Consider the following 21,492-nt stretch of genomic DNA (forward strand, 5'->3'; position numbering starts at 1 on the left):
CAGATTCATTGTCTTTACAAAGCACAGAACTTTTAAGCTCCGCTCCAAATCCTGAGCCTGGCATCAAAACTTTGCTGGGAAACCTTTTCAGTGCCCCCTCATGCTGCTGCCCTTTGAAGCCCAGCTGGTTCTTTCAGGTCAGGCTCTGCAGAGAGGCCTCAGGGCCTTCGCTCACATTGATTCCCCAAACCCCCTGCCCCCTGACTCTCCACAGCATCCCTGTTCCTCTGTCTCCACATTCCAGTCCATCCACTATGACCTGACTCAACTTGGTCCTCTCCAAGAAGCACTCGGGGACTCCCCAGACACAGTCTCTGCCTCCTCTCAATTCCCACGGTATTTTAATTCAATAGTTCAACAAATATCTGCAGGCACCTCATCCCCGCTGGTCCCTGGGCTGGGCTCTGGGTATGCAGAGAGGAACCAGTCATGGACCCTGACCTGGAGACACTTAGTCAAGTGAGGAATGCAGGCCCCCTAACAAGAATTCTGATGACAGAAGATTCCATTCATGGAAATAAACACAAGGAAAGATTCCATAAAATGAAATTAAGTACTGACACAAGCCACAACGTGAATGAACCTTGAAAGCATGTTCAATGAAAGTAGCCAGACATAAAAGACCACATATTGTATGATTGCATTACATGAAATGTCCAGAATAAGTGAATCGATAAACACAGAAAGATTACTGGTTGCTCAGGGTTAGGGGTGGGAGTAAGGGGCTGTGGAGGGGGATAGCGGCTAAAGCGTAAAGGGGTTTCTTTTGGAGGTGATGAGCTGTTCTAAAATTAACTGCGATGATAGTTGCACATAGTTGTGAATATACTAAGACACTGAATTGCATACTTTAAGTGGGTGAATTGTGTAAAGTGTGGTTATAGCTCAATAAAAATATTTACAAAAAAGAGTTGATTCATGGATCACCCTCTACTATTTAAGACTATTCTTGGGGTTCATGTCTGAGGTTCCCACAAGACTAAAAGTGCCCACCATAGCAGTGGCTGTGTCTTTATATTCCTTTATATTCCTTCTGCCCCACCGCTTGGCAGAAGGCCAGGGACAAAGTGGGTATGGATGATTGTTTGCTGAGTAAATGAATGTATGTGGACCGAACTCCTTCTCATACTCCAATACCTTGCAGAGGTGACACTTCTTCAGAGACGCCCTGCACAGCTTACCCTGACAATCCCTCTCTCCATCTTCTTCCTAATCGGGGCCTCCCTCTACGTCCTGGCAAATGCCACCCCAGGCGGTGAGCCCCATACTTGTGGGGAGAACTCTTTCTGACTCATGTGCACATCTACAGAGGCCTGCCTGGCATACAGGTCCACATTCGGCATCTCATCTCCATCTCCAGTGCCCTGGACCTGCACCCACGGTGCTCCTGTGGAGGCAGGCCATGGGGAACCAGCTCACCCATCTCATCTGCTCCGCACCTCCACCCCCACCTCTACAGCAACCCTGGGGGCCTTGTCTAAGCATGAATCCCAGCATGTATCAGCGTGGAGCTCTATAACCCAAGCCCTTCCCGGCCATGTGGATGCCCCATCCCCTGGGGACAGCGCCACCTCCCTGATGCCACAGCCCCAACCCGCAGGCGCCTCCGACAAGCACATACCCGCAGCTTGACCTGGGTCCTCTTACGAAGCCACTTCTCGCGGGGGTTGGCAGGGCTCAGTGCCGCGGGGTCCAGGCCAGCGCTCTCCTTGACGTTCACGCTCTCATAGCGCATCACCTGATCAACAGCCCAGCAGGACTGCCGGTCAGGCCGTCTGAACCCCTCCCCCTCCGCCCCCTGATGTCAGGGCCCTCCAGCTTACAGCCAGACCCTTTTCCAGGCCCCCCACCTCCCAGTCTGGGACCCTCAGGGCAGCCTTACTGCCCACCTGTCCTGACAGCTGGGGCCAGACCACTATCTCTCAAATGCTCTGGCCCCGGAGCAGCCCCTGCTCTTGACGCCCCAACCCAGGAACCGCCTGGGTCTGTACCCATTCACTGCCTTCCCCCTGCCCCCGTCATGGTGGGTGACCCTTATCAAAGGCCAGCTGGAGCCCTGGTCCCAGCTCCACCCACCTGCTCAAGAACATGATGGAGCAAGCTTCCCTGTCAACCCTGCATCACTGGTTAGCCCCCCACTACCGGCTCATTCTCCTTAGCATCTAAATTAGCATCCCGTCTCCTTAGCACCCATAGAGACTTTGCTGGCGGTCCAGTGGCTAAGGCTCTGCACTTCCAATGTAGGGGCTGTGAGTTCGATCCCTAGTCAGGGAACTAACATCCCTCATGCCGCACGGCCTGATCAAAAAAAAAAAAAAAGGAAACCAAATAGTTGTTTTTTTTTTTTTTTCAAAAATCTAACAAATAAATAAATAGTAAACATATGTTCTAGTGCCTCTTTCTAGGCTCTGTCTTCAACAACCATCACCTGTCCCTGTTCTCCTTGACAGCAACAGACCACAAAAGATTTGGCCTGCACTATCTCCCCTTCCTCACTGCCTCCTCCCCTCCCCCAGCTCCAGGCAGGCTTCTGATCCAGTGGCTCCACAGAAGCCACTCTTGCCAAGGCCCCGTGACCTCCATCCTGCCCCACTCAGAGGCCCCTCTCATCTATCCACTCTGATCCACCTCTGACCTCAAGGGGTGTCCTCCTCTTTCTCTTTCAGTGGCCCCTCCTCTCTCCCCAGAGGGGCTTGGAACTCCTCCCTGAACTTCTCTATCCACAGTGACTCCCTCAATCTGTGATACTGCGATTTTTTGTAAGAAGTAAATGTTTGGTTTTTGTCCAGCTTCAGGCACAAAGCTCCTAAAATCCTTGGAATTTCCTAAGCGAGAGGTACAAAGGTGTCTTTTGTTAGGTTAATGAGGTGAGTTGCACCACATCTCAGGATGGGGCTGGTTGCCAGGAGAACCAACCTTGTAATTACAGCGACTTTCAGTCCCACCCCCACCATCACCACCACCTCCTGCAAAGGGCTGGAGGTTGGAGTTCAATGATCCATGGCCATGATTTAATCAATCGAATCTATGTACCGAAGGCTCCATAAAAACCCAAAAGGATGGGGTTCAGAGAGCTTCCAGGTTGGTAAGCCGTGGAGCTAGGGGACAGTGGTGCCCTCTGAGAGGGCATGGAAAACCCACCTCCTTTCCCCACACCCTGTCCTTTGCATCTCTTCCATCTAGCTGTTCCTGAGTTAAATCTTTTACGTGCCCAGTCACTTCAGTCAACCCCATAGACTGTAGCCTGCCAGACTCCTCTCTCCATGGGAACAGTAAGGTGGATTGCCATGCCCTCCTCCAAGGGACCTTCCCAACCCAGGGACCGAACCCGCATCGCTTGTGTCTCCACCCCCTTGGCCATGGAGGGTGTATGCAATCCAGCCCCCACCTCCCAGGCTCTCTCTCAGTCACTGGCCTCTCTGCTCCACCTATTTGACAGATGAGGACACTGAGACCCACAGGAGAACCGGCGTGATGACTGCAATCTCCAAGTTGAAACATGGGCACATTCTCCTACATGGCATCTATTTAATTTTCTAGAAAGTGCCATGACATTGACCAGAAGCCATATTCCTTACGAAAAGGGTTGTCTGTCCAGGTCACTCCCCCCTCCACTCGCCATGCTCCAGTGTCCAATGTGACCGCAAGGCAAGCGTCTTCTCCCCGGAGGCTTCCCAGGCAGGGGCGGCGTACCTGTCTCAGGATGAAGGCCACCACGTCCGTGGACTCCCAGTAGCTGGCGTGGAAGAGGTGGGGCAGGGCCACGGTGGGGAAGGCCGTGAGGACGTCAGGGCAGTACAGGGCGTAGTCGATGCGCTTGGAGCCCCACCACTTGGCTGAGACTGTGGATCCAAGAGGTGGGTAGGACTGAGCAGCCTGCCCCAGGGCCTTGACCCAAGGGGCAGTGCGTGTGGGACCCCTAGGGTGCCGATCCAGTGGTGGACATGCCACTAGGGACATGAATTTGGAGTCAGAGCGCTCAGCTCAAAATGAGCTCTAGGAAATGAGCCACTCTTCCTCCAGCTTCAACAACCCCCCAGCCCCCTCGCCCACCCAACTGGCCTCCAGGTCGCATGCTGCAAACTGGTCCCCAGAATGGGGGCCGGACCCACGGACATATAGAGTCTCACCCCAGGGCTGCTGATCAAAGGGACTCCATGGAGGAGACTGAACGTTGGGATTAGGGCTCTGGCTGAGGTCAGAGCTCAGACCACTGTCAGAGGTCAGGACCCCTGTCCAGGTCAGAGGTCACAGTTCTGAGGTCAGAGCTCAGTCTAGATGTCCTGTTCCCCTCCTTCCAAGTTCTCAACAGCCCTGGCAGGGAACCAGTGCACACCCAGAGGAACCCCTCTCCCGCGAGTCCAGGCGCGGCCCAGGAGACCCTCACTCACTGCGGGAGGCACCCACGGGGGCCAGGCTGTCCGAGGACTCCGAGCTCTCGCTGGAGCTGCCCTGGCTGATCCTTCGTGCCCGGCGCTGGGATCTCGGGGCCTGAGGGGGTGAGGCGGGGGCGTCCAGCAGCGGCGGGCTGCCCCGGGAGCTGCCCTCCAGGAAGAGGGCACTGTGGGTGTGCAGGGCATCAGCTGGAGGGGGAATTTCACAGTCAAGTCCGCATGGTGGTGGTTTAGTCGCTAAGTTGGGTCCAACTCTTGCAACTCCATGAACTGTAGCCCGCCAGGCTTCTCTATCCATGGGATTCTCTAGGCACGAATCCTGGAGTGGGTTGCCATTTCCTTCTCCAGGGGATCTTCCTGACCCAGGGATCGAACCCTGGTCTCCTGCATTGCAAACAGATTCTTTACCAACTGAGCTATGAGGGAAGCCCAAAATAGAGGATAGCATGCCTGAAGAGGAACTTGAACCCTGGACCCTCAGATTAAAATTCTGATGCTCTACCAGCTGAGCTATTTAGCCTCACCTCAAGGCCAAGTGGTGGGTCTCAAATGGCGCTGTCCGGGCTGTGCCAGCCCAATGCTGGGTGAGAGTCTGGGCACCTGGGGAGGAGCCTGCACTCCTGACCGAGACCCCTTCACCAGGTACCCATTGGTTTCACATCCTCTAAGCCATGGGTTATACAGACACAAGTCAGGGTCCCAACCATCACGTCCAACCCCAACAGAGCTGCCGAGGGCGCCTCTGGGACACTGCACCCAAGGCCCCAGCTGAGGTCACAGGTGACAACAACATGCTTTGTAGCACACTTCTCTGGGAGCCTCGGAGGATTGCGGCTGAGCCTGGACATAAACAAACCTGGGGGCAAGGGTGCCCTTTGGGGGCAGGAGGATGCCCTGGTCAGAGATGGTCACACTTTAGGATGCCCTTTTCCCTGGTGACTCAGAAGGTAAAGAATCTGCCTGTAATGCGGGAGATCTGGGTTTGACCCCTGGATTGGGAAGATCCCCTGGAGAAGGGAATGACTACCCACTCCAGTATTCTTGTCTGGAGAATTCTATGGACAGAGGAGCCTGGCGGGCTATGGTCCATGGGGTTGCAAAGTTGGACACGACTGAGTGACTTTCATTTTTCTATCTACAGAACCCCTCTATCAATAAAAACTCCTGACAAAACAGGACTTTGGAAATTAAGTTTCCTTTAGATGACGCAGGAAGGGGTAAGCTGGGTTTAAATTCTGAATGAGATACATGCATGGCAGTACCCCGACCACCACCACCACTCCAGTCTGGCCCAAATCTCTGAACGGGGTCTGGCTAAACTTTCAAGGCTGTGATCTCCAAGCCCTGACTGTCCATCCCAGGCCTCCCCTTGGCCGTACCCCAGTCCATGCCCAGCTCACCCCATGTGAGCCCCACAGGCCGCTGGCCCTCCCCCAATCCACCTCCCTTGCTCCTGCTGTTCCTCCACCCAGAAGACCCCTCAAACCTCACCCTCTAGTTCTTTTCCACCTGTACAAATGCTTTGAAGACCCCCTCTTCCAAGATGCCCACCAGAGTGACCCACTCCCTGACCTGCACCTCTAGAGTCCAGGCACTGGGAATAGCACTCAGCGTGGACCCCAGACTTGCAATCAGGTCTGACATCTCAGTATTATGCAGCCAGTATTACGCTGGCCCCAGACAGAGGAGCTAATCAGGGGGCAGAGCCCCAAGCTGCCTCCTGCAGAGAGGGAGCTCGCACAGGTGGGCTGCTCCAAAGGCAGGTGAGGCAGCAGCTTCCTGTCCAACCCCACCACTCCACCCCCTCAAGAGTACACAGACTTTGCTCAGGTGAGTCTAGCCACTCTGACACCTGACAGCTTGGAGGGGCTGGACCAGGCCCCACCTGCGTGGAGCCCAGGCTCCAGCTCAGCACACTCTGACACCCCTGAGCGCCTACCGAGGAGGAGGGGCTGTCCGTCGCCCAGCGGGAACCTCTGGTAGCGGGGCACGCTGACGGGTGGCACCAGGTGGAACTTGGGCTCCAGCAGAGGTTCAAGCCGGGAGGCAGAGGGGTCTGCGCAGTGGAAGAAGCTGTAGATCTGACTGCAGGCAGGACGCACCTGGAAACCTTGGAGGGTGGGGGGAGGACACACAGGAAGCCCCTTGAACACCTGCTGCCTCGGTCCTAGGAGGCTCCTCCACTGCTCAAGAACCTGCCGTGGCTCCCTGCTACCAACAGGATCAGAGCCACTTGGTTCAGCTTGACCTTCAAGGCCTTGCCAGCCTGCCCCACTCGGAAGCACGACTGTAGGCACCCAGCACTGGGGCCGTGATGGACAGCTGCTTTCCATTTTCTGCACCTTTGCTCAAGCTCCCCCTGCTCTTAGCAGGATGTCCTCCACTATTTCCATTGATCAAACTCCTTTCAATTCTGGCCGTTTCCTAGTTGCTACCTGATCTATGAAGCAGACCTAGGGCCCTTCATTCAGGATCAGCTACCTCTTCCTTCTGCCCAGCTCAACTCCCAGACCTGGGGAAGTAAGTAAACTTAGTCTGTCAGAGCCGGCAGAACACTTCTCCCATTGACCAGCAGGTGTCTCCACTGAGGCCTCATCGCATCAGTTCGCCGCCCTGTCCGTCTCAGTCAGGGCGCTGGACCGTCCAGCATCCCGCGAGCCCTAGGTTTCCTTAGCAACGTTAACAGCGGCTGTGGGATTCTGCCTTGTTTCCCCTACTTCTATCAGAGCCCCTCCACCCCCGACTTTGTATCTGCGATCAACAGCCGTAGTGCAGGTTGTTGGTAAGCTTTGGGACAAAAGAATTTGGAGGATCCCTGATCCATTGTGCTCTGAGGGGTCTCCAGCCTCCTATATCTTCAGAGTCATCGCTAAACCACCTTCTGGGGCAAATCGCCTCTGGGAGTATTTCAGAGGAGTGGGGGAGGAGCATTCAAGGCTGTGGGGACCTTGAGAGCAGGGGCGCTGAGGTGGAGGGGCCAAATCTGCAGGTGGCAGTAAGACTGACCTGGCTGCAGGGGGCCTACCTGGGCATTGGGGAAGGAGCGGGAGGGTACAGCGGGGTTTCTCTTCCCAGAGAGCATGACAACCAGGCAATGGGGCCTGTGATAGAGAGTGAAATCCATCGGGGAAGTTGCCCCACTCTCCCTCCTGGCCCTGCCCCTTTCTTCTTCTTCCTCACCTCTCTTTCCATCTACCCCCAATTCTCTGGTCCTCCCCACCCCCACTCTCCCCAGTTCCAGGCCCTGACACAATGGCCTAGTGACCCAAAGGCATCTCAGGCCCCAGCGAGCATCACACCCACCATCCAGTCCGGGCAGCACCGTCCTCCGCATGGCCAGGACCAGGCCCAGGGGCGAGCCAAAGAGGAAGAAGTCGGACACCTCAAAATCCAAGCGGCCCAGGCTGACCTCGGGGACCTGGGGGCCCCCAGCCGCTGGGGACTCGGCTTCATCCTTCAGCACGCTGGAGTGGATGCTGGCCCAGGGAGGAAGATAGGGGAGTGCAGGTTAGGGGAGGACTGAGCTTACAGAAGACTGAGCGCTGAAGAATCGATGCTTTCGAACTGTGGTGCTGGAGAAGACTCTTGAGACTTCCTCAGACAACAAGGAGATCAAACCAGTCAATCCCAAAGGAACTCAACCCTGAATATTCATTAGAAGGACTGATGCTGAAGCTCCAATACTTTGGCTACCTGATGCAAAGAGCCAGCTCATTGGAAAAGACCCTGATTCTGGGCAAGACTGATGGCAGGAGGAGAACGGGGCGACAGAAGATGAGATGGTTGGATGGCATCACCGACTCAGTGGACATGGGTTTGAGCAAACTCTGGGAGATGAAGGTGAAAGACAGGGAAGCCTGGTGTGCTGCAGTCCATGGGGTCACAAAGAGTTGGACGTGACTTAACGACTGAGCAACAACAAGCCTGAGGGAGGAGCACCTAGCAGGGCAGCCTGACGACTGAGCTTCAGCACCCAGCCCTCTATCTCTGCAGCAGGGCTCGACCCGCGACCCACTTGCCTGATCACCGACACAAATTGGTGACCATCTCAGCATCTGCCACCAAGGCCTGGCCAACATTTGGCTAAGGCAGGAGTCAGCCAACTTTTCCTGTAAAGGGCCAGATGGTAAATATTTCAGATTTTGGGGTCCACATTGCCTCCATCACATCTACTTCACACTGCTGCATGGCACTTGGGTGATACGTGAATAAACCCATGTGACTGTGATCCAATAAAACTGTCTTCCTTAAAATGGACCGAGCACCTGAAAACCTAAGCCTCCTGCCCCATCGTGCTAGTCTTGTGATGGCCACACTGTGAATTCCTGCCCTGTCCAGCAGAGAAGCCCAGCCTGGCCAGACAGCTGGGTGATATCGGTCCTGCCAGGATGAGGGCTTTCATGGTAACTCATGTTCTAGGCAACCCGCAGACACAGATGCAAACAGCTTGGTCGTTCCTCCCCTCCAGCTCAGAGGAAACTGAGCTTAAAGAGAAACACACGAGCCACACAAAATTCCAATAGTTCCCACCCCAGGCACCCCTTGCCTCTAAGAGCTCAAGTTGATGTGCAGACCCAGAGCAGGCTGCCAAAAATAAGCAGGAAAACCGAGGACCTCCCAAAACTTTCCGCTGCATTTAGGTACCACTCAGGGTTTCAGAAAATCCAGTGGCATAAGATCTATGAATACATTTTTGTTATTGTTGTAGTCGCTAAGTCCCAGCCGACCCTTTTGCGACCCCATGGACTGTAGCCCACCAGGATCCTCTGTCCATGGGATTTCCCAGGCAAGAATACTGGAGTGAGTTGCCATTTCCTTCTCCAGGGGATCTTCCCAACCCAGAGACTGAACCTGCGTCTCCTGCATTGCAGGCAGATCCTTTACCACTGAGCCACCTAGGAAGCCCCATAAATCCATTAATGGAATGCAAATTCCACCAAAATACGCAAGTTGGAGGAAAAGGGGGATTTTAGAAATAACTTTAGTAATGTGTGCCAGTCCCCCATCGCCTGTGGGCGAGGGTCTGGGCAGTTGAATCTGAATCCCCACACACCCTCCGCCTCTTGCAATGTGAGCATCTTGCAGTGAGGATGACGACCCTGCTGTTTAACAATTCATATTTCATGTACAGCGTGGTCCCTAAACACATACCAACTACTTAATTGCCAGAGAAACAGCCATCTGTCCCTACACCAGAGGGAAGAGCTAGCTGCACTGGACCAGTCACTGAGAGCCTCCAATTTCACGTCATTCTCCAAATGTGGGGCTTTCTTAAAGGATTTTTCAAGGATGAACCAGAAATGTTATGATTTTACCCTGCACCCTGACTTGAAATGTAGCTACTTCTCTCAAGAATAATCTGTCAGAGGGCCTTTGAATAGTCAGAGATTTAAATATGCAGAGCCTTTGACCTAATAATTCCTCCTCCAGGAACCCATCTGAATAAAATAGCCCTAATACATACCTAAACATTTATGCACAAAGATGTTTCCAGACTGCTGTTTATAATTGTAAAGAATTGGAAAAAATCCAAAGTGTCCAGTTACTGGGACTGTGCAAGATATCATCCATTCACTTAATAAAACATTATTAAGAATATTTATCAGTATTTTTCATTATATGGTGAGAGACCATAATGTAAGAGTTTTGTTTCTTTTTTCTCTAAGTAAACCTACAGGCAAATCTTCCCTGGTGGCTCAGACAGTAAAGAAATTGCCGGCAATGCAGGAGACCTGGGTTCAATCCCTGGGCCGGGAAAATCCCCTGCAGAAGGAAATGGCAACCCACTCTAGTATTCTTGCCTGGAGAATCCCATGCACAGAGAAGCCTGGCAGGCTACAGTCCATGGGATCACAAAGACATGACTGAGCTCTCAGACATGACTGAGCAACCAACACTTTCACTTTCACGAGCAAAGCATGTAAAAAACATACTGAAAGGAATTAATACTCCAAAGTGTCAGCAGTGGTGAGAGGATACATTTTCCAAATGTGACGACCTGGTCCTACTTATCATTTGGGTAGAGAGGGAGGAAGGAGGACGGGAGGAGAGAACTGAGGAGAAGGGGGAGAAGAAAAGAGGCATTCCTTCCCACTTGGACTTATGTTCAATACTCATATGAATCCTGAATAAATGGTTGGATGGCATCACTCAAGGGACGTGAGTTTGGGCAAACTCCGGGAGATGGTGAAGGACAGGAGAGCTTGGCGTGCTGCAAGTCCTTGGGGTCAGAAAGACTGAACAACAGCAAATTCATTTAACCAGTGTCCATTAACATGCTCCTTCTACAAAGTTAAACGGTGGGCAGTTCCGTGGAGGGACCTGACTGGTCTTTGAATAAAAGTGCGTTGCTTACGGCAGAATCTAACACAACGTTGTAAAGCAACTATACCCCAATTTACTGGGTGCCGGGCACTGGGAGACCCCGGCTCTCCAGTTTCTGGTTGTGTGATCCACGGAAAGTTCCTGACCTACCTGGCCTTTGCTGGCCCATCTGAGAAATACCAAGAACACAATACTAAGAAATACAAAACCCACCTACTTCTGTTCTTTCACCGGATTCTTAAAATCATCAGTGAAGTAGGCTGGGCAGCATCTACCCTCTTGGTGAGACCACCTGTCCCATCGCTCTGCAAGCTGAGCGGGTGGGGTTGGCAGGCACAGCGTGCAGAGTCCCAGGTCTGTGTGCAGGGTCCGTGGGGAGTGGCCTCAGTTCCAGCACTTCAGTGCTGGCCCCTGGCCCCCCCATAGAAGAGCCTGGGGCATATGACTGGTCACAGGCCTCCCAGATGACTCTGGGCCGAGGACGAGGTGCTGGAAGGCAGCGGGGCAGGCACGGGGAGCGGCTACCTTGATAGGAAGGCGTGATGCTGGGTGATGGCCTCGCAGTCATAGGTGGAGGAGTCACTCTGCTTCCGTGGCAATGGCCGCTTGGGCTCTTCATCCTCCAAGGCGCTGGAGACGTCGATGCTGCTCTTGCTGAGCCGCTTGCTGCCGGCCAGGCTGCACTCCTCCTCCACCACCACGGGGGCGTCCTTGGGGGCCGAGCAGAGGACAGGAGGGCGCTGCGGTCACTCTGGGGACCCAGGACAAATGAACCCCCTTCTCCTAAGATGCGAGAGGCAGTACTTCTTCCAAAAGGAGCATGGGAGCCACAACACCAAAAAATGGTGGGATTTTAGGCACAGGGCTGTCCCCTAAGTCCAGAGGGCTGACTGGAGGAACTTCCCTGACCTTCCGGTGGTTAAGACTCTGCGCTTCCACTGCAGGGAGCACCGGTTCGATCCCTGGTTGGGGAAATAAGATCCTACTGCCACACGGCCAAAAAAAAACCCAGAAAATTTCTTGAACTGAATTTTAAAAATGAAAATACAAAATATCAAGTTTTTAAAATTATAAAATAAAAAAAAACAACAAAGGTCTCAGCAATCCAGTGGGACTCAGGAGAGCTCTCTGGGGACCTGATGCTAAAAGAGCCTTCTCAGGACATCAGTTTCCTCACCTGTGATAGTAATCTCCCACCACTCTTGCAGGATTGTGAACACTTGGTAACCTGGATGTCACAGCACCAACCAGGGCTAACACTGCTCCCCCACGAGAGGCCCTGCTCCCCGGGGGGGCTCCCGAGGACATCCCCTCCCCCACCCCACCATTGGGCCCGCACCTGGGTGCTGCTGAAGCTCCCCTTCCGGCTGCTGCTGCCAGGGCTGTCACCCGTGGGCCCCGCGCTGTAGCAGATGGCATCGAAGGCCAGGAGGCCCCCCACACAGTCCCCGATGAGGCACACCTGCAGAAGGCAAAGTGGGGACTGCGGGCCTGCCCACCACCGCCCCCTCACCCCACACCCAGCCAGAGCGCAGGCAGCCGGTCCACGGGGGAACAGGAGCCTGTCCCAGGGAGGCACTGAGCATCCCAACAGGGGGACGGGAGGGTCAGCTTGAGGATGGGAACAAGGCTACAGTCAGGGTCGGACTTGGGCCACAGATCAGCGTGAGCTGAAAATCAGAACGCAGGAGCTGGCCTCAGTTTTCCTATCTGTAAAATGAGGACAGACCCAAAGATCTCAAAAGCCACTCAGGACATCAGAAGCTAGGGCTGCAGAGCAGCCTGATCTAGCTCTCTCCGGCAGGTCCCAGCCTCTCTCCGGGCAGGGACCAGGTCAGGGAGGTGAGGGCAGGCTGTCCTACCTGCCCACTGAAGCCAATCCCATCGGGGGATTTGAGGAACTCCGCGTACACCTGGTTGGCTCGCTCGATGACAGTGGCAACCGCATCCTGGTACTGTGGGGAGGAGATGGCCAACAAGGGCAGGGCGGCCAGAGGGACGTGGTCCTGGCTGTTGCTGAGACAGCCCGCGTCGTGGCTGAAGGGGTTCAGGCTGCAGACAGGAGGCCAAGGTAAGTCCACCTGGGACCAGGCAGGAGGGTGGGCTTGGAGTTGTGGACGGGGCGAAAGAGAGCACACACTGACCAGCAACTGGGCCCTGGGGTCGGGGGCTCTTCAGGGGGACCCAGGCAGGAGACAGAGCACCAGCAATGTGTCCCAGGGTGGGGGGCGTGGCTAGCCTGTGATGACTCCCCTGTGTGTCCATCCCGTGCCAGCCATGATGTGGCCCCTGAAGTCTCCCACGACAGCACTGCTCTCTGCACTTTCCTTCGCAGCCTCAAAGGACACACCAATTATGGAGGAGGCCACTGGTGTGGGTCAGAATGGGGGTATGTCAGAACTTCCCCAGTGGTCCAGTGGTTAAGACTTCATGCTTCCACTGCAGAGTTCAATCCCTGGTGGGGAACTAAGATCCCATATCCATGCATGCCAAGTTGGTTCAGTCGTGTCCGACTCTTTGCGACCCTATGGACTGTTGCCTGCCAGGCTCCTCTGCCCATGAGATTCTCCGGGCAAGAATACTGGAGTGGGTTGCCATGCCCTCCTCCAGGGTATCTTTCCCAACCAGGAATCGAACCCACATCTCTTGTGTCTCCTACATTGGCAGATGGGTTCTTTACCACTAGCGCCATCTGGTGGCCAAAAGTGGGGGGGTGGGAATATGTCATCACGGCAGACTTCCTGGAGGAGGTGGGGTTTGATCCATGACTCAAGAAAGTCTTTAGGGAAGCTAGAAAGAGGAGAGAGGGTGTGCCAGGCATAGGGCTCACACACCAGCCATGAGGCTGCGTGTATGGTATCACATCTGTCTTTCTGGGAAGGGGATCCAGAGCCTTCATGAGCTTTGCAGAAAGGTCTGTGATCCCAGAAAGGACTGAGAGAGCCTGTCCTGCAGCATCCCCCAACAAGTTGACCGACTGTCGGCCCCTCCATGGGCTCCCTCACTTCTCTGCCTCCCCCTCTCTGGGCAGCTCAGCTTCATCTGGGACCAGCTCCCAGTGGCCCATGCCTGCCTGCACCCTCACCCATCCTACCGACCCCAGGGGCATCGGGCCCAGTTGGCTCAGAGGTTCAGCAGAGGGGGCAACTATACACCCCCTCCCTAGAGCCTGCCCTTCCCCCAGAGTCCAAGCTCAGGCTGACCAAGGACCCAACACTGAACCCAAGAGGAATCTGATAGAAATTGCGGAAGGTGACAGGGTGCAGGGCACCCTGGGCAGGTGACAAAGATCTCCTGCTGCACAAGACCAGACTAACAGCCATTCCTCATCTCCAAAAAAACACAAATTAGAGGAAACAGCCCTCAATTGCAGCCGGAGAGATTTTAATTATCTGAGAAAGAGCTCCCTCCCAGCAGTGATTAGGGCTGATTGATGGCCCAGGCAAGATGCTGCCTGGGGGAGCACTGGGCTCCCACTTGCTGGCCCCTCCAGTGTCCACGGGCCATTTGTCTTCCTGGAGATCAGGCCTGGGCTGGGTGACCCAGCTCTGGAGGTCAGATGCCCTGGGGGCGAGGGGGTTGCTGGGGGACTGAGATTGATTGTGAAGGAACACAATTAACTCCGACTGTTGGAGTGTGACAGACAGAGCCTTCATTCAGCCCAGCTTCCCAAACTTGCTGCAGAGCCAAAGCCCAGAGGGAATCAGGATACAGATTCCAGGGCTCCTCCCCTCCGGATTCTGACTCCCCAAGGGGAGGCCTACCGCCTAGCAGTTTAACAAAAATCACACCCGGGATCTGGGCCATTAACCATGTTGGGGAAATACTGTTTCCTTCCTGAGCTAATCTCCTTCCTTGCAACTCTGATAGAGATCTGCCCAGCCCGTGCTCTGGGAACACAGATGACTCTAGAAGCAGAGGAGACTTTCCTTTCTCCCTCAGAGGGGACGTGTGAGACCCCTGCACTTCCTCCCCGTGCTCCCACCCCAACCAGCGGAGCTGAGCCCCTCTGCTTCGCCCTTGCTCCACCCCCAGGGAGTTGGCACCAGGCTGGGGGGTCCCTTTCTACCCTCCCCAAGAGGGCTCCTCTTTGCAGAGGCTGTGAAAGGGGGTAAAGCCCAGGAAAGCGGCACACTGGCCTCCCTCTCACCGCACTACAGAAAGTTCCCGGCTCCAGTCCCAGCCATCCACCACCCATCCTACCTCTGTCCCCAGGGGCATCCGGGACACATTAGACACTGCTCTGTAGGTGCATCCAGGGCTCCCGACTGGCTGCAGGCACCCCCTTCAACAGGGAGGGCATCTGGGGAGCACTGGGCTCCCGGATCAATGGACAGGATCTCCCACAGGGCCCCAGGTCCTGAGGGCCCCCGGTTTCTCCGTCTGTCCTGCAGAGGTTCCAGGGCAGGTTTGGGTGAGGAGCCAAGGCCCTGAGAGCACACTGCCTCACTCCCAGCCAGTGGGGTTCCCTTCTCCCGCCCCGGCCCACTGTCCACCGATGGACAGTGCTCCAACGAGGATGGTGACGCGAGCCACAGCCAATCCCTGAGGCCTACCGTGTGCTTCACACATACTAGCGCAGAATCCTCACAAAAACTCTGAGACATGGTGGATATACCATGATCATCCCCACTTTACAGATGAGGAAACAGACAGGGAGAGGTTAAACAACTTCCTGCCCTTCCCACCCCATCCCCAACCCTGGTTACACGGCTGGAACTCAAGCTCAGGATGACTGAAGAGCCCACGCCCCTCACCAGGTTACGCTACTCTCAAAGCACACCCCAAAATCACCTCCTCCAGGAAGCCTCCCTGGCCTTCTCTCTGAGTGTCCACAATGCCATGTGCCACCTCCATCAGGGCACACACCTCTACTGGCTCTGACTGTGTGTCTGCCTGGCTTTGACTCCTGGGTCCCTGGGCTGCGTAACCCTGGAGGAAACTGCTTAACCTCTCAATGCCTCAGCTTCATTATCCGGGCCAACAAGACCAGGGCATGCTGAGCACAGCAAGGGAGTCTGAGCTATCTATCATGGGGCACCAGCACCACCCAGCCCTGGGCGGAGGAGGATTCGGTGCGTGTTAATCCCTTTAGACTCCTGCTGACCACTTCCCTCCGGCGATGCTCATGGTCAGTCAGGATCTGACACCCCAGGGAGGACTTGGCAGGCACCCACCGATCCAGGCAGCTGAAACAAGCAGAAAGGAACTCACTTGGAGACAAGCGAGAAAGCCTCCGAGCAGATGGCAGGACAGGGGACGAATTTGACGAGGATGTGGCCCAGGGCCGCGGGGAAGTGGGCGCGCGTGACCTTCTCCAGCACGGAGCTGAAGGTGTGGATGTCGGCCACCTTGCAGGATGGGTCCCCCGAGCCCGTGTCCAGGACATTCCCCCCGTGCAGCACCAGCAGGAGGACGTGCGTCTTGCAGGAGCGCTGCGGGCAGCCTTCCTGAGGGGGACATCAGTCAGGATAGAGAGAGAGACAGGCAGTGGGCTGGGGTGGGGAGGGAAGGCAGAGGGCACGCAGAGAATCACACACACACAGGGGACTCCGATGGCACCTCCTGTGTGTTCAGAGTGCTGCCAGGAGGGCAAGCCCCTCCGTGTCAGTGTGGGATGAGTCCCAAAAGACTCTTCCTATTTGTACGGGGGCTGGAAGCCCAAAGGACAGTGCGTGTTTGGTCGCTCAAGCATATCTGACTCTTTTGTGACCCCATGGACTGTAGCCCACCAGACTCCTCTGTCCATGGGATTCTCCAGGCAAGAATACTGGCGTGGATTGCCATTTCCTCCTCCAGGGGATCTTCCCGAAACCCTGTCTCCTGCATTGGCAGGTGGCTTCTTCACCAGGGAAGCCCAGAGAGGGACAGAGGCCAGCACCAGGTCACACAGAAAGTCCAGTGAGGAGCTGGGGTGGCCTGTCTACTGGCTAGGGACTCTTCCCAACTTTCTGACCCCAGAGGCAGCCCAGACACCCCCAGAAACCCACCTCATTGTCTTCATGGATCTCGATGCTTCCTTGGGCTGGGAACCTCTGTCTTCTCAAGGAAACCCGGTACAATTCTCCTGTAGGGCGGGGAATGGAGGACTCAGCATCTCCAGGCCTCCCTCACAGAGACTGGACACTTCCTGGGCCCTGGCTGGCCCATGGCCTGGGCTCCCAGGAGAACTGGAACGATAGCATCTGGAGCTTAGAAAGGCCTCGCCGCCCAGCCCCCCACCTCCTACATCAACACAACCTAAAACCTTTCTCCTCCTCGGGAAAGGGAGGCTGGCAGTGAGGCTGGACATGAGGTCCCTGAGGCCAGGAGGGGTGTCCCAGAAGGGAACTCTCCTGCTCTTTCTTCCTCCCTAGTAACTTCAGCAGCAGGATAAGTGTCATCTCGTGATTCCCAGATATGGATGGAAATTTGAACCAAGCATTCTCTGAAAAATAACCAGAGGAGCTGGATAAAATAATTTTTAAACATCTGCTTGAAGCCTTCAAAGCGACTGCAAAGCCTTAAATGATGGGACCCCGGTGCTGGGGAGGTGGAGCCTCCAAGAGGCAAAGCCAGCATCTGAAACCATGCATGCTGTCACTCACGAGCTTCGGGGCCAACCACTGCCAGGAATTTTCCTTGCTTCTCTCAGCGGCCACCTCCTCCTCCAGGAAGCACTTCTGAGCATCCTGCCCTGCCTGAGCTCCTGTTCTTCTACATACGTGCAGGACTCCGGACACGACAGCTACGGACCAAATCTGGCCCGCTGTCTGTTTTTGTAAATAAAGTTTTATTGGAGCACAGCCGGCTCTTTCATTTACGTGTTGTCTGTGGCTGTCTGTGCCACAGTGACAGAGTTAACTGGTCATCACAGAGTCCTTACAGCCAGCAAAGGACTATCTGACCCCTTACAGAACAGTTTGTCTGATCTAACACCCACATTTCTGAAAGCCACTGCACTGGACTCTCAGGTGGCGAGAGGCCTTTAATACATCCAATGGCTCCCTCACGGCCCATCCAGTGATGCCAGCCATGGAGAAATCCTCACCGCCTCGCCTTTCTCCCCATGAGAAGGGTACTGCTTCCTCTGTGTGGCTGAACCACACGGTTGGACTGTGAGCCACTTGTTTGCCTCCAATGACTGGGAACTCACTCACCACTAAAGCAGCAGGTCCTAGACAGGATGGCCCTCTCTCCTTACCACTCCACCCCCTACCCCCTATCGCAAGCCTGCAGCACCCACTAGGAATCACATCTGGGGAGCAGCCTTCCCAGGGGCTTTGCAGGCAACCCTGTGGTGAGTGGGGGTGAGAGCCCTGGCCAACACGTTTCTGAGTCAACAACATCTCAGCTGCTTCTGGCCCCAGGGGAGGGCGTGTCTGCAAAGAATTCCAAGTGAGAAGCTTTGCTCAGCCGGGAAGTGCATTTCTGAAATATTGTGTCCTCTCGGACACAACTCTGGTCTAAGGGTAACTGCTTTATGAGCTTGGAGCTGCTGCCCACACAGACAGGAAATCGTTTCCCTGATGATGGAGGGGGTTGCCTTGAAGGAGGAAGAAAAAAAACTTGTTTTGAGGCTGGACTCTGCCCTGCGCTTACTCAGGCTCCTTCAGTGGCTCACGCTCTTCTTCCTTATTTCTAACATCCTGTAGACCTTACCCTGGGCTTGGCTAAAAGAGGCCTGCACCCCGTCTTTAGGATAGGATCATAATAAAAGACATCAGTAAAGGACGCATTTTTATTGAGCACATATTATGTCCCAGGCATTATGAGCTTTACAGGTACCATCTCATATAGCCCCCACAGTTAGCCTCTGAGCTGTGGTCCACTTCTTATTAGCCCCATTTTACAGATGAGAAGACTGGGGCTCCAACAACCAAGGTCACTTGCCCCAAACCACACACTAATTAAGACTGAGCGAGCTGCCCCACACTTAGTGGAAGACAATGCTTGACAAAGTGGTTCCTCTCCCATCCCCCTGACCTCCACAGCTTCCCAGTGAGGCAGTTATGACAATCTCCTTTCTGCAGGAGAAAAAAACAGGAGCACAAAATGTTAAGTGACACCTTGAAGACCAAAGTCCCCAAGACCTCTTCCCACTGCACTTGAAACAGTCTGCATTATTGTAAAGTAACTAGCCTCCAACTAATAAAAATAAGTGGAAAAAAAAAACCCGTCTGCTTGTGGGAAACCCCAAGAAAGGACACAGGCTGTCACTTCCCCAGAATGAAGGGACCATGTTTCATAGTGCATGCATCCTCGTGCGTGCGGCTCTGGGGCATGCAGAGCCCCAGAGGATGCTCTGGGGCATCCTCCTGGGTGGACCAGGAGGAACTGGGAGCTGGGCAGAGCCGAGGTCATGGGCAGGAAGCCTGGCAAACCCCTCACTTCTGGGGCTGGGAGAGACCTATTTGGGCCCAAGGACTTTGGAGCCAGAATGCCTAAATACAAATGTAGGTTCTTTGGGTTTTTTTTCCAATTTATTTATTTGCTTGGCTGCACCAGATCTTTGATGCAGCACACAGGCTTCTCTTATGAAACGTGGGCTCTAGAGCTCACAGGTTCAACAGTTGTGGCACTAGGGCTAAGTTGCCCCACAGTACATGGGATCTGGGTTCCCTGACCAGCGATTGAACCCATGTGCCCTTCATTGGAAGGTGGATTCTTAACCATTGGACCACAAGGGAAGTCCCCAGCTCTGGTGAGAGCTGGTAGGCTCTTACCATCTGTGAGTTCTGTGCCTCAGTTTCCTCATCTGGAATATGGGCATAATAATAGAAGCTACCTTACAGAGTGGATGATGAGGATAAAGGAACCCATATATACAAACTGCTTAGGACAGGGCCTGGAACATGGTACGTGCTATATAAGTGTTAGTAGCTGTTTATTATTATTACTGTGATCCAGAGTGCATCAGGGTGGGTGGGGGGCGGGGCATAGAGCCAGGGCCACAGCTGACACAATGGGGCCAGAAGCTGATGGGGACATCACCGCCTCCACGCTCCTGCCCTGCCCCCAAGTCCCTCCCTGAGACCTGGCAGGCTCCCCAGCCTCACTGGGCTGGATGCCTGCTTGCAGTGTGATTACAGAATTAAATACTGTGATTGCCACAAATTATCATAGCGAGGCTATAAATAAGTTGCAGGGAAGACATGAGGGTCCTGCCATCTCCTGGGCACCATGCCCTCTGTTAGGTGGGGACCGCATCCTGTACCCTCGCTGATCACACAGCCCAGAGCACCTGCATCCTTGATCTTCCTGTGGTCAGCTCCCTCCGGGCCCACATGATGCTCTGGGCATCAAATCTACGCTGAGCCCTGGACGCAAACAATGCTGAGGCAGTTCCTGGCTCAGAGGAGACAAGAGACCAGCAGGGTTGCCTTCACCATCCCTCACCCCTTCTCTAGCTGAGGGGAAGAGTCTGACCCCCCAAGCTGTTAGAAGACGGAGACTTGCTTCCTTTTAGTGCACAAAAGTCAGAGATGCTTTGCTCTAGGAGAGGGGAGGAGGGGAAACTTCGCCTGCCAGATCGGGATTCTGGCCCCTTGAGACCTGACTAACAGAAGCAGGGTTTCCCCATCTCTAGTCTTAGAAGAGGCCTCTGTAGACAAGCTGAAAGGCAGTCTAGTACCCGTCTGCTGGTATCTTGCCCACAAGGGTTCTGCTTCTCTAAGAACCAGACATTCCTACCACAATGGTTGAGGCCACTGGCTCTGAATCACCCAAAGACACAGCTCTCACTCTTCCACACCTTTGCTCATCCTAAACCCTCTGTCTGCTAAGGCCTTTCCCCTCTGCAGACCAGCAAACTCCCACCTAACTTTCAAGACCCCACTCAATTGTCACCACCTCTGGAAAGCTTTCTGAGATCTACTCTGAGATGGTTATCTCACAGTGTGCCCGGTGGGGCCTGGCTTGTTGCTGTGAGATTACTTGTCTCTTTCCTCATCAGACTATGGACCAGTAGAGAGCATGGCTTATCAGTGGTCAGGACCTGGCATGGCATTTTTGTGAAAACTTAACTGCGAGTGAAGATCCCAGGGTGCACATGACCTAGGAGACATCTCTATGCCATCAGCCCCCTAGGAGAAATCAGGATCAAGGGAGCATCATCCACTGGGAGGTACGTTCCGTGGAAGTCTCCAGAGGAGTGCTATCAGGGAACCTCTGGGAATTCTAGAGCAGTCTGGCCTGGGCCTTATCACTCTGCCCCTAGAGGCTGCCCCAGAGCCACTGGTGACAAGAGCTGGCGGCAGGGGTTCCTGGGTGGTGGGAAGTCACATGCCAGGGGCCCCAGGACCTCATTGTCAGGCTGCCTGTTTCTTTCTACTTCCTGTTCATTTCTGTTTGCAAGGCCTTACTCAGGCTGGGTCCCTGCCGTGCCCAGATTTGGGGCGGGGTGAGCCCACAGCTGTTTTTGTGACGATGTTTTGTGATGAGCTCTGAGGCAAGCCAGCTACTGCTAAGCCTATGCTCGGCGCCCTTGCCAGCGCTGGCACCCGGACCAGTGGCCCACCCAGCTCACCATGGCTCCTCCTGCCGGTTGAAGAATAGAGGCTATTTTTGCTTAATCACAACCTTGGAAAGGCACGAATCGTGATCATCCCTTCTAATTACCAATGTGCCGCACTGCTCTCGAGACAAAAGCCAAGGTCATCACCCACGCGCTCGGCACCCTAAGCAGAGCGTCACCCGGGTTGGCCGAAGAGTCCGTCTCCATCTCCCCACCCGCCAGTGGGGACCCACAAGGAGTAGATGCTGGCAGTGCCCTCAGGCTAAAGCTGACCACTGA

General features: G+C 54.7%; 1 protein-coding gene across 2 annotated transcripts in view; it reads right to left on the reverse strand.

Moving 5' to 3' along the window:
• The window catches only part of PITPNM3 (PITPNM family member 3), a 101,156-nt gene that overhangs the window by 10,262 nt on the left and 69,402 nt on the right, over positions 1-21,492 (reverse strand). For both annotated transcript variants that reach the window (XM_065910327.1, XM_065910326.1), the window contains exons 5-14: positions 16,709-16,785; positions 15,933-16,168; positions 12,581-12,770; positions 12,058-12,180; positions 11,244-11,428; positions 7,698-7,870; positions 6,334-6,504; positions 4,392-4,583; positions 3,694-3,842; positions 1,622-1,738 (exon numbers count right to left, since the gene is read on the reverse strand). In XM_065910327.1, coding sequence (XP_065766399.1) covers positions 1,622-1,738; positions 3,694-3,842; positions 4,392-4,583; positions 6,334-6,504; positions 7,698-7,870; positions 11,244-11,428; positions 12,058-12,180; positions 12,581-12,770; positions 15,933-16,168; positions 16,709-16,785 — 1,613 coding nt within the window. The remainder of the gene's footprint in view (positions 1-1,621; positions 1,739-3,693; positions 3,843-4,391; positions 4,584-6,333; positions 6,505-7,697; positions 7,871-11,243; positions 11,429-12,057; positions 12,181-12,580; positions 12,771-15,932; positions 16,169-16,708; positions 16,786-21,492) is intronic.

The sequence above is a fragment of the Muntiacus reevesi genome, chromosome 18 (assembly GCF_963930625.1).
Source record: "Muntiacus reevesi chromosome 18, mMunRee1.1, whole genome shotgun sequence".
In the NCBI taxonomy this organism is placed as follows: domain Eukaryota; kingdom Metazoa; phylum Chordata; class Mammalia; order Artiodactyla; family Cervidae; genus Muntiacus; species Muntiacus reevesi.